The 15762-nt window shown below is 43.6% G+C and overlaps 2 protein-coding genes across 4 annotated transcripts in view; both read right to left on the reverse strand.

The window, feature by feature from the left end:
• Positions 1-6658, reverse strand: part of LOC107502294 (zinc finger protein 547) — a 44680-nt gene extending 38022 nt beyond the window's left edge. For both annotated transcript variants that reach the window (XM_016129355.2, XM_016129354.2), the window contains exon 1: positions 309-6658. In XM_016129355.2, coding sequence (XP_015984841.2) covers positions 309-323 — 15 coding nt within the window. In that variant the 5' untranslated portion in view covers positions 324-6658. The remainder of the gene's footprint in view (positions 1-308) is intronic.
• Positions 6659-7406: 748 nt separating this feature from the next.
• LOC107502295 (zinc finger protein 548-like) lies at positions 7407-15559 on the reverse strand. 2 transcript variants are annotated; one of them, XM_016129357.2, is made up of 4 exons: positions 15355-15559; positions 13500-13541; positions 11283-11409; positions 7407-9634 (listed from the first exon to the last, which is right to left on the reverse strand). In XM_016129357.2, the coding sequence occupies exons 2-4, from the start codon at positions 13533-13535 to the stop codon at positions 7947-7949; spliced, it is 1851 nt and encodes a 616-aa protein (XP_015984843.1). In that variant the 5' UTR covers positions 13536-13541; positions 15355-15559; the 3' UTR covers positions 7407-7946. The 2 variants fall into 2 exon arrangements, with proteins under 2 accessions (XP_015984843.1, XP_015984842.1); XM_016129356.2 differs by having other exon boundaries at positions 15318-15559.
• Positions 15560-15762: the final 203 nt, after the last annotated feature.

The following is a 15762-nucleotide window of genomic DNA, read 5'->3' on the forward strand; positions in this document are numbered from 1 at the left end:
GATACACTACACTGGCATGGTCGATTAAATCATTTAACTAACTTTCAGCTGCACTCCCCTCTAGGGAGGTCCAGGGAGTGGATCTGAAGTTCCAACCTTGAATTCACAATGTCTGGTCTCCTGACAACTAACCTCCATCCTTAGGTGCTTATACAGTCACCTCATTCACAGAATAAAAGACACCTTATTACGCTCAACACTTGGGAAATGCCAAGAGTTTGGGAGCTGTAGCCAGGAACTGTGAGGAAAACCAAATATACATATAAGAAATACATTTTTTTCCTCCAAATAACTAAATATATACTTACTGTAAATCGAAACATCACAGCCACTCTCTTCTTTCCATGGCTACCAACTGCTCAGACTGTCATTCCAAGAGACACTCCTCGACCCCAAACTCCTCTTCGCTGGAGACACAGACCCCAGGTTCTCCCAGCACTGCAGACTCAGTAGTATCTGCAGCCTATGCACAGGTCGTCTGAGGGAACTCTTACCACCTCATCACACCGCGGACACACCGGGGCCCCACACGACACGCCCTCCGGTCTGGACACCGGGGCCTGACTGCAGGGAACCGAGGGGGCGGCCCTTATTCGGGCTCTGCGCTCGGAGGTGGGAGCTCGGCCGGGTGAGGTTGGCGGGTAGAGGTGGGCGCCGCACCCACCTCAGTCGGGCTCAGCCGCGCGGCCGCCGCCAACGACCCGTGGGACTAACGGGGTCGAAGCCGGGCAACGGGGAGGCAACAGGGCGCTGCTGTCACTAACAGGCTCAGTCGGGCCAGAAAGCCGCCTCCAGAGGGGTGGAAATGAGCCACTCCTCCCGCTTTGTTTCCTTGGTCCCACCCCAGAGCTTCGCTGCCCTAAGAAACAGAGAAGAACCCCAAGAAAACCCCAAAAACTACAACCAAAGGAACGCCGCCGGAAGTACTGCCCCCACGTGCGTAAAGGCTCGTAAACGACCCTATGCTAAGCCCTCATTGGCTTAGCTCGTCGTCAGCACTTCCCGCAGAACCGTATGGGAAATGTAATTTCACCGCTAATACCCTGGCTGCAACAGTTCTTTCCGAGTTTCGGGATAAAGGCTGAGGGGTGACTTGAGGGGCACTGGGAAATGGAGTTTCCAGGCTCCAAGGACGCAGCGCGGCTTCGTGGGTCTTAAAAAAGACATGTGTCAGAAGTAGAGATCTGTTATTACAGACGCTGTGACACAGGAAATTCCCAAAGGCTGCACTACCGAAAGAACACGCTATACTATAATGTCACTCGGCGTCTATTCATAGCTGTCAGCTGTCTTGTTGCTTATCAGATATATAGTAGACTTAAGTCTGCTTTATGACCTCCAATAAGCTCCGTCCAAGACAAGAAAGAAAAGACCGCAGACAAGACAAGATGGGGAGTTGGAAGAGGGAAGTCTTTCCTTCCTGCATAATCAGTGATTGTGTTCCAACCCAATATTTGTTGAGATCATTTTTTCCCCTTTTCTTCATTGAGAGATTATTACTCAATATCCGAGATATTTTCCATTTTCTTTGAAAAATGGAAAGAACAGAGACATTACATGCCCTCCTAATTGTCAAAGCCGGTGTGCAAAGGGGGCGTCTTTAACCTGAGATAAAGGTTTGGGATTCCAGGATCGTATCTCCTTGATAGGAACTGATTTAGCATTTCAGCTGAAATGGCAGCAACAGTGAATACTCAAGGAGTTAAAATACTTGTGAAATGGAGGTCATAGAGAGCTATTAATGATCATTAGTTATTCAATGAAATTGGCAAAATAGTTCTAGAGATGTCTGTAACAAGTGAAAAAAGTTAAGATCTCAGTGAAGTTTGAGTGGGAGCAGTGAAGTCCGCAAAGTCAGAGAGTGAACCTGAGCCTGTGGCTGTGCTAGAACCTTGGCCACATTCAGAATGTACTTCCAAATGTGATCCTTTTTCATACTTGGGAACATTATACCTAACAACTTGGAGGGATAGGTAGAGACATTTTGAAAAACTTGCTGGAAATGTAAAAATGAATAGGGAAGCTGTGCTGTTGTCTATTTACCGTTTTTACAAATGTCCAATAAGCATTTACTGGGTTTCAGGCACAATGGTGAGTTCATGAGACACATCTGAATTGGGTGGTCCACTGTTCTGTGTATACAGGATATGCTCTGAATCTAATAACTTTGTACTGGGTCCTGTATTGACTTTCTCAGGAAGCCTTATATATCTTGAATCCAGCTTCCTGCAATGCTTTACAAAATGTCGACAGAACTGTTTTTCTCCCACTGTAAATGGTGATTAAACCACTTAATGGTTACACTAGCTAAAAACCATACACCTGCAAATAAAAATCTGGGTAATGCCTTACGGTCTCTCCTGCAGGTTTGACTGAAGGAAGACCAGAAGAGAGGATTAAGAATTAAAGCGCTTATTTTTCATTTTCAGGAAAGGAAAAAATTGTTTTATCAACATCTAAAGTCATGAACAAGAAACTACCATTTATTAGAGATAACTTTGGATGAATGACTATATACGCTCTGAAAGTCGGCCTGTCAACAATAGCATTACCTCAGTAATTAACCTTCCGAAAGGTAGGGAATCATAGCTAGTATCAAGTTTCTAAGATGCAGCCAATAAGTGATTAGTCCCATGAGGTGTGACCACACTGACAGTAGTGATCACACTAATGTACCTATAAGTTACTGAGTCTGAGCGCACAACTGCCCAAACACTTGTAACAGCAGCTTGAGCTTGGTTTGAAGAAATAGACTTACAACTAGAGCCCTCCTGTGCAGGACAATAAGAATTTCACTTTATTTTGCCTTAGATACCAAGTTCAAATTACTGTAATATCCTATCCTAAGTTTGCAGCCCTTTCAATGGTTCAGCCTCTGGGTACAGTTAGTTATGAGTTCAAACATGTGAATGACAGAGGAACCAACACAGCTATAAGACTAAAATAAAATATTTTCAATTCTTGTGAAATTTTATATTATCTATTATTTCTGTATATTGAATAGAAAATGCCAAAATACAGGAGTATATTTTGTGATAAATTTTCTGAAGAATGGGCATTTATTAAATGAGAAAAATTCTTTTAAACATCTTTGTATGGGATGCATTTGTTCATTCAATATTGGAAATCATGGGCAGTCAAATATAAACCAGCACTTAAGTATGTGAGGTGTAAGATTTCACCTAGCAGTAAACAGAATGATAAAAACAAGATTTTTACTCAGAGGAATTCAGATGAAAATTTAAAAATCAAAGGAGAAGTTGTAATGGCCTTCTACTACACTGTGTATCATCATTAGATTGCCATTTGCAACACTACTCTTGAGCCTATGTCTCAATATGGAATGTTCGATGGACAAAGGAATGAAATAAGTTGGATGAGACTACCCTGGAAGCTATGAAATAAAGTAAATGGAATATAGGCACTAACTACAATAAATTTTGTGTTTTTAAAAATGCTGCCAAGCAAGGAACTGTTAAGGAGAAGCAAACTACCAGAGAAGTGTAATTTTAAAAAGATATGAAACTTAGTTATAATTTCTCTCAGATGCATGACAAATAATTTTTATGTGTTCCATGCAATATTTTTCTTTTTTTTTCTCAGCTTGAATGTGCATATGGAATTAGAAATAATTCAAATTTTACTGGGTTAGACATTATTTACTAAATCTGGCAAGTCTATGTTTCCACATTATTATACTTTATTACCCACTCAGATAATTTCTGCTACTCATCCCCTCAATGGGAAGTTCTGCTGGCGGGGAGGCCTTTGTTCTTAAGGAAGAAAGCCCCCATCAGAAGATTATTATTAAACCTTATTTGGGACATAAGGTAGCTACTTGGACCTCTTGGGCTCCTCATGCCACTTTGGCAAAAGGGAAATATTCTACTGCCTTGGGTAGTTATGATTACTCTTTATTACAAAGAGGAAGTTGAGTTACTACTCTCAATGGGAAGCCTGGAGCATTGTTTCTGGAACCTGGGGGATTGTGAGAAATGTTAGTAAGTCCATGTCCAAAAGTAAATCTGTAGCAACACAATGAAGGCAGGACTCCTTGAAGAGTCAGACCATTCTGGTTTTGAATTTTTGGTTCACCTGCCAGACTAAACAAGCCAAACCAAAACGAAAATCCTTTGCCAAGCTGAAGGTCTGCCAGAGGCAAAGGGATAGAATAGGTGATGAAAAATAAGTGGAAGTTAATTAATATTCAACATGTGACTGGGTAAGAAAACAAGAAATCTCATCATTGAGGATATTTTCATTCTCGTTTAGGTTTGAGAGTTGGCTACACACATAGACAATGGCCACACCGAGTATTAAGTAGAATTCTAACTCATAATCTATGCCAACCTATCCAAATGGCCAACTGGGTATCCACAGTAACTAGTCCAGGAAGTTGGATTACTATCTCTGGCAACCAGACCAAGAAGCCAAACAATAACATATATAATAATTGACACAAAATGTCCAGGATTTAATAACCCACAGCTTCCCAAATTTTTCCCACATTTCCAATTTAAGACCAATCATGTAGGATTCATGCTTCCACCTAGCCCCACTAAAGCTTCCCCATAGGAATAGCCTCCAATCAAGGCACACTGGATACTTTGTTTTTTATTCACCATAAAACGTTTCCACTTCTCTTCTCATGCTGGAGTTTCTCCCAGTGCAGGTAATGGTGCCTGATTCTCTTGCTATGGTAAGCTCTGAAGAAATAGGCTTTGCTCGTTCTCATTTGAGTATTCACTTGTTTCCACAGTTATCTATATTTGAAATCCAATTATGCTACTATTGATCTTGTTTCTCATTATAAATGTACAGTGGAGAAAAGAGCAATATGTCAAATATGACCACTATGGAAGCTATGAGATAATGTATCATACTTATTAGAGGTCTCACTGAGAAATGATCTCCAGTGTTCCTCATTTGTGGACTCCAGATTTTGTCCAGGTGCATTACCCTCAGTGGTCCCTTGTACCTTACTACTCATGGTCTGTCAAGACATGGTAAGTCATCTCCAGGTTTGAATGCTGCTCTACTTACCAATGCAAAGTTCTTTGACTATTTAGTCTTAGTTTGGTCCCCAATTTTTTGTTTGCTTGTTTATTTTGGCTTCTCATTATCCCTCATGAACATAGAAACAAAATACATTTTAAAAATAAGAGAATTGGATGGAACAACATATGTAAAGGATTATGCATCATGACCAGTGGGATTTGTCCCAAGAATGTAAGGTTGGTTTAACAACTGAAAGTTAATGAATGGAGTAAAAGAAGAAACAAACAAATAAAAAAGACCACCACGAGATCATCTCAATAGGTGCAAAAAGTTGGAACAGAACCTCATTCTTTATCTTAGTGGAAAAGTTTCAAGTTTCTCAGAATTAAGTAGGTTAGCTGTAGGATTTTTGGAGATATTCTTTATCAAGTGGAGGAAGTTCTCTTCATTCCTAGTTTACTGCAAGTTTTTATAATGAATGCATGTTAGGTTTTGTCAGATGCCTTTCTTGCATCTATTGATATGATCATGTGATATTTCTTCCTTAGTCTGTTGGATTACATTATGAAATATTACATTAACTGATTTTCCAATATCAAATGAGGCATGCATACCTGGCATAAATCCCACTTGGTCAGGCTGTATAATTATTTTTATATATTGTTGCATTAAATAAACTAATATTTTGTTGTTTTTACATCTATGATCAGGAGAGATATTGGTCTGTGGTTTTCTTATAATGTCTACCTTGTTTTTCATATTAAGATAATGCTGGCCTCGTAGAATGAGTTGGGAAGTATTCCCTCTGGTTATATCTTCTGAAAGAAATTGTAGACAATTTACCCTTTTATCATTCTGTAATGCGCCCCTAGATTCCTGACAACTTTCCTCAGTCTGAAAGCTGCCCTCCTTAAACTTAATACAGCTATTCCTCCTTCTTTTGATTAGTATTATCATGGTACATCTTTCTCCATCCATGTATTTAAACCACTTTCTTGTTTTTTATATACATATAAAAAAACATATAATTTGTTCTTGTGTTTTGATTGATGATTTAGACATTCAAAGTGATAACTGATATAGTTGGATTAATATTACCGTATTGGTTACTGTTTTCTATTTGTAGCCCTTGTAGCTTGTTCCTATTTTTGTCTTCCACCTTTTTGCTGCCTTTTGTAGTTTTAATGAAGCATTTTATAATTGTTTTCCCTCCTTTCTTATGTCACATTTCTTTATTTTTCTTTTACTTTTAGTGGTTGCTTGAGAGTTTACAATATACATTTACAGCTAATTCGAATTCACCTTCAAGTAACACTATATTGCTTTTCAGGTAATGTACACCTTAATATAGCAAGATAATCCTAATTTCTCTGTCTCATCCCTTGTATTGTTGTTATTCATTTCATTTACATATATTCACACACACACACATTTAAATACATTGTTGCTACTATTTTTTGGACAAACTGCCATCTGTTAGATTAATTAAGGATAGGAAAAGTAAGTTTTTATTTTACCTTTATTTATTCCTCTCCAATGCTCTTCCTTTGTAGATCTAAGTACCTAACCCGTATCATTTCCTTCACTCTAAAGAATTTAACAGCTTAGACACTACTAGAAAAAAGAAGTCAAGCATAAACATGCTTCTGTGAAAGCTTGTGTACTAGGCAGATGACTCAAAACTTCTTATTGATAAAAATTCCTATGAAAATGAACTTAAATTTGTTATTTAGTTTAAATTTCACTTTCCCGCTAGAAACTTTTTCTCAATGATTGTCAGAAAGTAAAGTACTTTTATTGATTATACATAATGCCACCCTAATACACAGCAAAGAACTTTGCTTATTCTCATTCGATGTCACGCTATGCACACACATGGATTTGTATACATAAGTTAGGGAAAACAGCCATACAAGAGTACTTGTAGGACCCCTTTTATATAAAATTCTGGAAATGCAGACTATAGTGTCTACCTGAGGATGGCAATTCATTTAGTGCTGTGAGAGAGGATACAAAGGGGCCAATGAAAACTATAGAGTAATGGGTATGTTCATTCTTATGACTTTGGTAATGGTCTCATTGTACACACATATGAAAATACATTTTACACTTTTAATAAATGCAGCTTAATGTATGTCAATACCAAGCACCCGGCTAGCCCAGTTGGTAGGGCATGGGACTCTTAATGTATGTCAATACCTCAATAAAGCTGTTAAATAAAGATTCCATATAAAATCTAGATTTCCTCTTCTCCTAAAAATATAACATCTGGCAAAGCTGTACTGACTCCACCAGCACCATTTCCCATGTCTTTAGGTGGGTCAATTCTGATTCCTTCTCAAAAGAGAAGGAAATGGTGACAGATGCTTCAACATGAGGAATTTATACAACACAAAACAACCCAGTCATTAAAAAGAGAAATACTGTATGATTCCTTTCATAACAAGTATCCAGAGTTGTCAAACTTGAAGAGACACGAAGTAAAATGTGGTTGCCAGGTAAAGTGGGGTGGGGGAGGTAGGAGGATTTGTTTAATGAGTATAGAGTGTATTTTGCAAGATTAAAAAAATACTGGAGATCAGTTGCACAAATATGTGAATTTTTAACATTACTAAACTGTACAATTAAAATGGTAGAGGGGAGACTTTGTTAGATGTATTTTTCTCACAATTAAAAATGTAAAATAAAAAAACTATATTACCGTAGCTCCCAGGGGTAAATTAGAGCAGACATTTGGCTGAATTGTTTCCCCATTTGCAGTACTCTCTCTGGTGTGAACTTTCTGGTGCCAGAATGTGGTGGGAGTTTTGGCTGAACACATGCCCATATTCACTGCAATCATCAGGTCTTTCTCCATTGTGAAATCCCTGATGTGTGATGCGGCTGGAGTTGCACCTAAAGGTTTTCCCACATTCACTGTACTCAGAAGGCCCTACTCCAGTGTGAACTCAGAAGGTAATTCTCCAGTGTAATGAGTTTAGAGTGTTACCTAAAGGATTTACCATATTCTCTGTACTCGTAAGGTCTTTGCCAGTGTGAATTCTGTTTAAAGAAGTTGGAGTTGTATCTAAAGAACTCCCTACATTCATGGTACTCATGGACCTGTCCTGATTGTGGATTTTCTGGTGATGAGTGAGATGAGACTTTCTAATGAAGGCCTTCTGACATTTGCTGCACTCGTAAGGCCTTTCTCCAGTGTGGATTTTCTGATGCTCAACAAGTATGTGTTTGTGGCTAAAAGCTTTCCCACATTCATGGCACTCGTAAGGCCTCTCTCCAGTGTGATTTCTCCAATGTTTAATGAGGTTGGAGTTATATCGGAAGAATTTTCCACATTCACTGCACTCATAAGGCCTTTCTCCAGTGTGAACTCTCTTATGTCTAATGAGTCTGCAGTGGTATCGAAAGCCTTTCCCACATTCACTGCATTCATATGGCCTTTCTCCAGTGTGATTCTGCCAATGTTTAACGAGCTTGGACTTGTACCTAAAGAATTCCCCACATAAGCTGCACTCATAGGGCCCTTCTACAGTGTGAACTCTCTGATGTCTCAGGAGTGTAGAGGTGTACCTAAAAAACTTCCCACAGTCATTACACTCATAAGGCCTTTCTCCAGTGTGGACTCTCCGATGTTTAATGAGTGTGGAGTTATACCTGAAGAACTTGCCACATTCACTGCAACCATAAGGCCTCTCTGCAGTGTGAACTCTCTGATGTCGCATGAATGTGGAACTGTACCTAAAAAATTTCCCACACTCGCTGCACTCATAAGGCCTTTCTCCAGTGTGAACTCTCTCATGTCTTACCAGTCTGTAGTTGTACCTAAAGAATTTTCCACATTCTCTGCACTCATAAGGCCATTTGCCATTGTGAATTCTCTGATGTTTCATAAAGTTGGCTTTGTACTTAAAGAATTCCCCACATTTGCTACACTCATAAGAGCTTAATCCAGTGTGAACTCTCTGGTGACTTATGAATGTGGACTTGTACCTAAAGGCCTTCCCACATTCACTACACTTAAAAGGCTTTTCTCCAGTGTGAATTTTCTGGTGCTGAACAAGATGGAACTTTCTAATGAAGGCCATCCCACATTTGCTGCACTCATAGGGCCTTATTCCACTGTGGATTTTCTGGTGCTGAACAAGTATCTGTTTTCGGTTGAAGCCTTTCCCACACTGAGTGCACTTGTAATCTTTTTGTACAGTTTCAAAGGCCTCTCTGCACTTGGAGTCCCCATGTGGCTTCCAGCTACTGTCAGTGACTGGGTGCTGAAGAAGGCCTGTGCTGGCTGGGAAGTTCTTCCCACCCTCGCTGCATGTGAAGGTCCCCTCTGCCCTGTGAATGCTGCCATTCATCACAAATAAAGGCTTCCCCTCATCCCTCCTGGAAAGTTTGTCTCCAACCTGCTCCATTTGGCGCTGGTAAAGATTTTTCCCCAAAATGTATAGCCTTTGATCAGGGTACATTTCATCACACTCAACCAGGTGCAAAATGTCTTTCAAGAGTGGGTCACATGTATCATGGGGCTCGGCCTTCTGAGTGGACGGGTCTGGCTTTGGAGTCCTGACCTGTGACTCTTCCACAGAATCACCTTGATCAGAAGGTACCTCCTCATCTTGGGCTCTGTGCCAACAACCTGTAAGCAGAAACATGCCAGCGAATGTATCTGACTTTGGTGGGATGGGGCAGCCCCATCACAAATGAGTGTTGGACACACCACGAATGAGTCAGCAGGGGTGCTGACAGGCAAGGGGGCCGAGAGCCAATGCAAGGAAGGTCTGCTGTGCAGAGTTGGGCCTGGGAAGTTCATGGTGGGAGAGCCCTGATGATGAGGAAGGCCCCAAGGACAGGGTTATATCTTAGTCCACACAGGCTGCTATAACGAAATACCACAGACTGGGTGGTATTTTGACAACAAAAATAATCTTATAAGCAACAGAAATTTATCTTTCACAGTTCCAGAGCCTGAAATTCTGAGATCAAAAAGCCAGCATGGTTGGGTGAGGGCCCTCTTCAGGGACACAGACTTCTCGTTGGTTCCTCACATAGTGGAAGGAGCTAGGGAGCTCAGTGGAGTCTCTTTTCTAAGGTCATAAATCTCATTCATCAGGGTTCTGTCCTCTTAATGTAATCACTCCCCAAGGCTCCATCTGCTAATATTATCACCTTGGGCAAGGGGTATACAATGTATGAATTTGGGGGTCACAAACATTCAGACCATAGCAGGTTCTATGCAGGGAGGAGAGGTGGGGTCTCTCATTCACTCCTCTGCAAATGGCTTTTGACAAGATCATGGCTGCTGGTGACTGGTTCTATGGAAGGTTCTATCCAGACCTAGAAATACCTGACTACTACATAGATGCTGCGGTTCAAAGACTATTAAAGGATACCTGCAGCCCTCATGACACCTTAAGTGCAGGCTAAATGTTGGCGAGTGCAGCAAAGGGAGCAATGAAACAGAATGGGTGAGAGGTAAAGGCCTCATAGGTGTGTTAGAGTATGGCAGAAAGAGGATTAGAAGTCAGAGTAGAAATAAAAATGGGGAAGAAATAGTAGAAATGAGGTATGGTCACTGGTCCTGGCATCAAACAATGATGAATAAAGGACAAGTTCCCGGCTCTGACATAACACCCTTTCCCAGCTCCCTTGGACCGGGGCCATGTGCTTTTGAGTGTCTCTTGCCACTGATGTACTATATCCACTCAGTCGGGCACCCAAGACCTCTCTGAGCACTGATGTGGCACCTGAAGAGGCCAGTTCTAGGTGAAAGACAGGAAAAGAGTGGCCAGCATATGCTAAGTGATCCAACACTGGCCATCTCTCATTCTACAATGAAAAGGACTTCACAGGACAGGCAGTAGAAACAATCCAGGGATTCCCCAAATTAGTAACTAATTCATCCCTAAAACTGTCGGCACAGGAAGATCCCAAGAAATGTCAGTAAGAGGAAGGGGTAAAGCCTGGGGTCCCAAGGTTCCAGTATCTAAGCTGAGAGAGCTGACCAGGGACAAGCTGGGTGAGAGGGATCTCCTAGACAGACTTTACGATTTCTGACTCCTGAGCCCTGCCTGTGGGTACTCAGAGCAGCTGAGACGGGGCCTTATAGGGACAGTGAGTACAGCGCACACAGGCCAGCCCTGCATGTGCCAACAACCCATACACCACGAAGCCAGGAGAGGCGGTAGTGCCCACAGTCTGGCTGTGGGGAGGACAGAGCTGCCCATAGGGAAAAGGGGAAGAACAGTGCCCAGCCCAGGGCCCTGGGGTAAGTGTGAGGGCCTTACCTACAGAGGTCAGAAGTGCAACATTCTCTATCATCACATCGTGGTACAAGAGTCTCTGAGCTTCATCAAGGAGGCCCCACTCCTCCTGGGAGAAATGGATGGCCACATCTTCAAAGGCCACATGGCCCTGCCAAAATTGGAAGAGTTTGGTTCATGAGCAGCTTGGTTTACTGTGTTTTTGTGGATTCTGTATTTGTCTCTTTGCCATCCACTAATTGCACAGCTAAACTAATGGCCAAATTTGTTTACATCATCCTTATGATCCAGAGCTCACTGTCTGACCCATCTCCTTAACTAACTCTCACACACCACATGGATGTTTCCCCCACCCTGACTCAGCCCAGGGCAAGGTATGAGACAACTGGAGACAGCTCCCACACCCAGGCACACCAGGATTACACAAACTAGCCATCCCTAAGCTTTTCATCTCATGTTCCCTGCACATCCCTCAGAAAGACCAATAAAGGCTCTGATCTCAGGTTCTTCTCATTCAGGCTTCCCCATGTGGCTCTGTATTATATGGTGCTACCCTTCCTCTCAGGAAATATAATAAAAACCTTCTTTCAATGTTATTGGCCTCTCCATGTCATCACTCATTCACCTCCGTAAATTAAAACCCTGCGGGTACAATCACTCATTCGCTTCTCTTTCCACGATCTTCAGTCCTCCCTATACACATCCCCACCTCTGCTCATCCTCCTCTCTTGCTTTCCAGTGTTGAAGTTACCAGGTGCTGATGGCCTCAGTGTCTGCTCTCTCTGTAGTACCACTGATCACTGTGTCCAGCACATAGCATATATCACTTGGGGGACAGGGCAGAAAAGTGCCATCTAGGCTGTGGCTCCAACTTCCTTCGTGGGATCCCCCAGATCTTGACTCTTCCCCTCACCTACAATCAATCGCTGGACAGCACCTCCCTCATGATTCCGACCCCTCACAATGACAACTCCAAAGAAACCCCCAGCCCACACATAGGCATTTCCTTCACCTCCAAACAGGCTACTTTACTCGTGGAATCCAGGCAGTGCGAGGCAAATGCATCCAGCATCCAATTCAGCCCCACTCTTGCCCCTGAATGACAACATCTTCTAGTGCTAGAGCTAGCTCCAAGTCCTGCTTTGAAGGTCTCCCCACCTGGCTGTTTCTCGCTTCATCTTCTGCCACCCTTCCTAGGTGAGGACCCCATGCACCTTAGCCCTCTCTCCCCTCTGTATTGCACTAGTTGTCCCATAAGTAGTCAGAACCTTCTCCTCTCCTTACCTGAAGCCCAATAACACTGACCTCCCGCCCACACTCGCATTCCACCCCTGGTCTAGTAACTTTCCTACCTGATCCCATTTGCCCCCTCAACATCCATCTCATGTACACTCTGGCCTTGGAGTCTGTCTCGGTGTCTCTGTCTCTGTCTCATCAGTTTGTGATGCTCATCACACCATCCAGCGTCCCAATCAGGAGACCTGTCCTCAGTCCTCTCATTCCCATTCCTTGTGCTCTATAACCTAGAGACGTTGCCTCCTATATCATTCCTCTACTTCCACAGCCATCACTCTAGTGTAGCCACCTCCAACACACACCTGGACTGTTGCAAGAAATTGCTGTCAGGTCTCCCAGCCTTCACTCACACGCCCAGTCTGTCTTCCACTTTACATCCAGAGGGGGCCTATTAAAATCTGGGTCACGACACCTTCCTTTTCTGCTTTAAACCTCCACTCCAACCTCAGATTAGAGGCTCGGGGCCTCAGGCTGTCCATTCAAGCCCTGATATATATGCAACCTATTCATTCCCTACCTGGCTTCCCATTCCCACCTGATACGAGACCTGCAGTTCTCTGAACATCCCAGCAAGTTACCTGTAAGCATTTGAACATTCTAAATCCTGTGGCCAGGGCTCCCTGCCACAATCTACCCCATCAGTTGTCAGAAATGAGAACGGCTCCATCTAACTTGGGACTAGATATCAAATCCTGGGCTTGATGAAAGCACATGGTCTTCAGACTCGAGAGAGTAAGAGGGATGTGAAGACTCTAAGAACACTATCATTCCCTAAGGGTATGTATGTACATATAATACACACACACGTGTGTGTGTGTGTGTGTATGTATATGTGTATGTGTGTGTGGTGTGTGTGTGTGTGTGTGTGTATAAAGAGAGAGAGAGGTGTCAAAACCATTGGGGTGATAATTGGGATGGGTGAAAGGAAGGATACCCTTTACTCACCTGTACAGAGTCCATAAGCACTTCTGCCACTGCCATGGGACCCTGCGGGAAGAAGGAGGGTATGGGAAATGGGTAACCATGGAAGGATTGTATATGTTACGCTGGACCACCAACCCTGCTTTCCCCTGGAGCAAAGTGATCTGAGCCTGAAGATCTAAGCTCAGCGCCTCAGAAAACAGTGCTGCTTCTTACCAGCTGGGTGACCTGGAGAAGGGGTAAGAATGCTTCTAATTTCATAAGGGTCGTATTGGTATCAAATATAAGGCATATATACTATTAATCAGCTATTATTGTCCACATGATCAACAGTTTCTATGTTTTCTCAGTACAAATGAAGTGGTAGGGTTTTGAAAGTTTGAGTATCTATTTTTACTACTTTTTAAGGATTCAGAGGATATCATATCTGAAACTACATTACAAGCAAATACTTAGAAGTAAATCAATGCCAAACCAATTATGAAGTGTTTGCATCAACTGAACTTAATTGAATAGATTCATTTCCCATAGCCTACCTCTGTGCTCCTATTTAGAGGGATATTGGTTAGTTAGTGTTTAAATCAATAAACTTTTCATACAATCTTAAGTTAATGAATCGTAGGAAGGGACTGAGCAGGCAAATCAGCTACTGGTCCATTCAGCAACCAAATCTATCTGCAATATAATCTTCAAAAGGGAGCTTATTGGGGCCTCTTGACTGAAGCAGTGCATCACCCTTCTTGCCCTGACAGGTGAAGGAGAGGCAGCAGTGCCCTAGAACCTGGCAGCTCCACCAGCCTGGCTGATGCTTCCCTTGTTCCATACGGAAGGGCCCCGGTGGTTGGCGGAACCTCAAAGTGGAGAATCTACACAAGCACACACTGCAGACTCCATTTCTACAGGCTGGAATCCCTCTCATGTCAGGTCTGCTCTTTCTGGAGGGAGCAGAGGGGATGCCAACATCTGCTCCCCATGGCCTCCCCTTCCTCATCAGAGGGCCCATCTGAAATAACAATTTGACTCACCCTCCTTAATCTGATCCCAAGGTCGTGCCCTGGCCCAGCCTACACTCACTTTTTTGATGTCTCCAATCCTGCCCCCTTCCTTAGCTTCCAAACCTTTCTGTTCCCCTATACATATGGTATCTCCATGTTGTGACATCTCTATTTTGATAATCTCAGGATCAACATTAAGGATCAACATGTCCAAAATCCAACTCATGATGTGAAACCTCCTTGTGCTGACATCGCCATCTCCATATTTTCAAAAGTTCAGGCAAAAATACTTGAGATGCTGGTTCACTCCCTACTTTTGCCTGCAAGCATATTTTATGCAACAGGAAACCCAGCCTGCTCTACAGTTTTTCCAGAATATCATCACATCTCCTCTCTAACCGCCACCACCCTGGTCCAGACCCCACTATCATTCCCCTGGGATCAACTTTGGTGACCTCACCTGTCTCCATTCCCTATCTTATTTTTACTGACTTTACACTTCTAGCTCTGGGCATGCCCCTTCCCACAGCCGTCCCTCACAACCTTCCATGGCTGCCAACTACTCAGGCTGTCATTGCAGGCAACACTCCTCGTCCCGTTGCCTGAAGACGCAGACCCCAGGTTCCTCCAGGGCTGTCGACTCACCAGTACCTGCAACCTGTGCACAGGTCGCCCTGAGGGAACGCTCTCACCTCATCATAGGGCGGACACTGGGGCCTCACATGATACGCCCTCCGTTCTGGACACAGGGGCCTGATTACATGGAACCTAGCAGGCGCCCCTCATCCGGGCTCGGCGCTCAGAGGTGGGAACCGGGCCGGGTGAGGCGGGGGGACGCAGCACCCACCTCAGTCGGGCTCATCGGCGCGGCCCCTGCCACCGACCTTTGGGACTAATGGGGTCGGAGCTGGGCGACAGAACAGGAACAGGGCGCCGCGGTCACCAACGAGCTTAGACGGGCCTCACAGCCGCCTCCGGGCAGCGGGGACGACGTCTCACCTCCGGCTTTCCCGCCCCCTAACCTCGACGCCCGGCAAGTGCCCCTGAGCAGAACCCGTGAGCAATAGAAACCAAAATGACAACCGTAAGGGACGCCGGAAGTCCCGCCTCCTTATGGGCACACAGTACGCGCCCCCTCTCAAGCCCTCATTGGCTCAGTCGCCGCCGCCGCGACCGTTGCGCGCCGTAGAGAATTCTGGGTATTGTAGTTTCCAATATATGCGGCACATCTATCACCTCTCAGAGCATCACTCCTCAGTGGCCGTTAAAAGCGGTATCTTCGAGGGCGCTGG

The sequence above is a fragment of the Rousettus aegyptiacus genome, unplaced genomic scaffold (genome assembly GCF_014176215.1).
Source record: "Rousettus aegyptiacus isolate mRouAeg1 unplaced genomic scaffold, mRouAeg1.p scaffold_m13_p_14, whole genome shotgun sequence".
Taxonomy (NCBI): domain Eukaryota; kingdom Metazoa; phylum Chordata; class Mammalia; order Chiroptera; family Pteropodidae; genus Rousettus; species Rousettus aegyptiacus.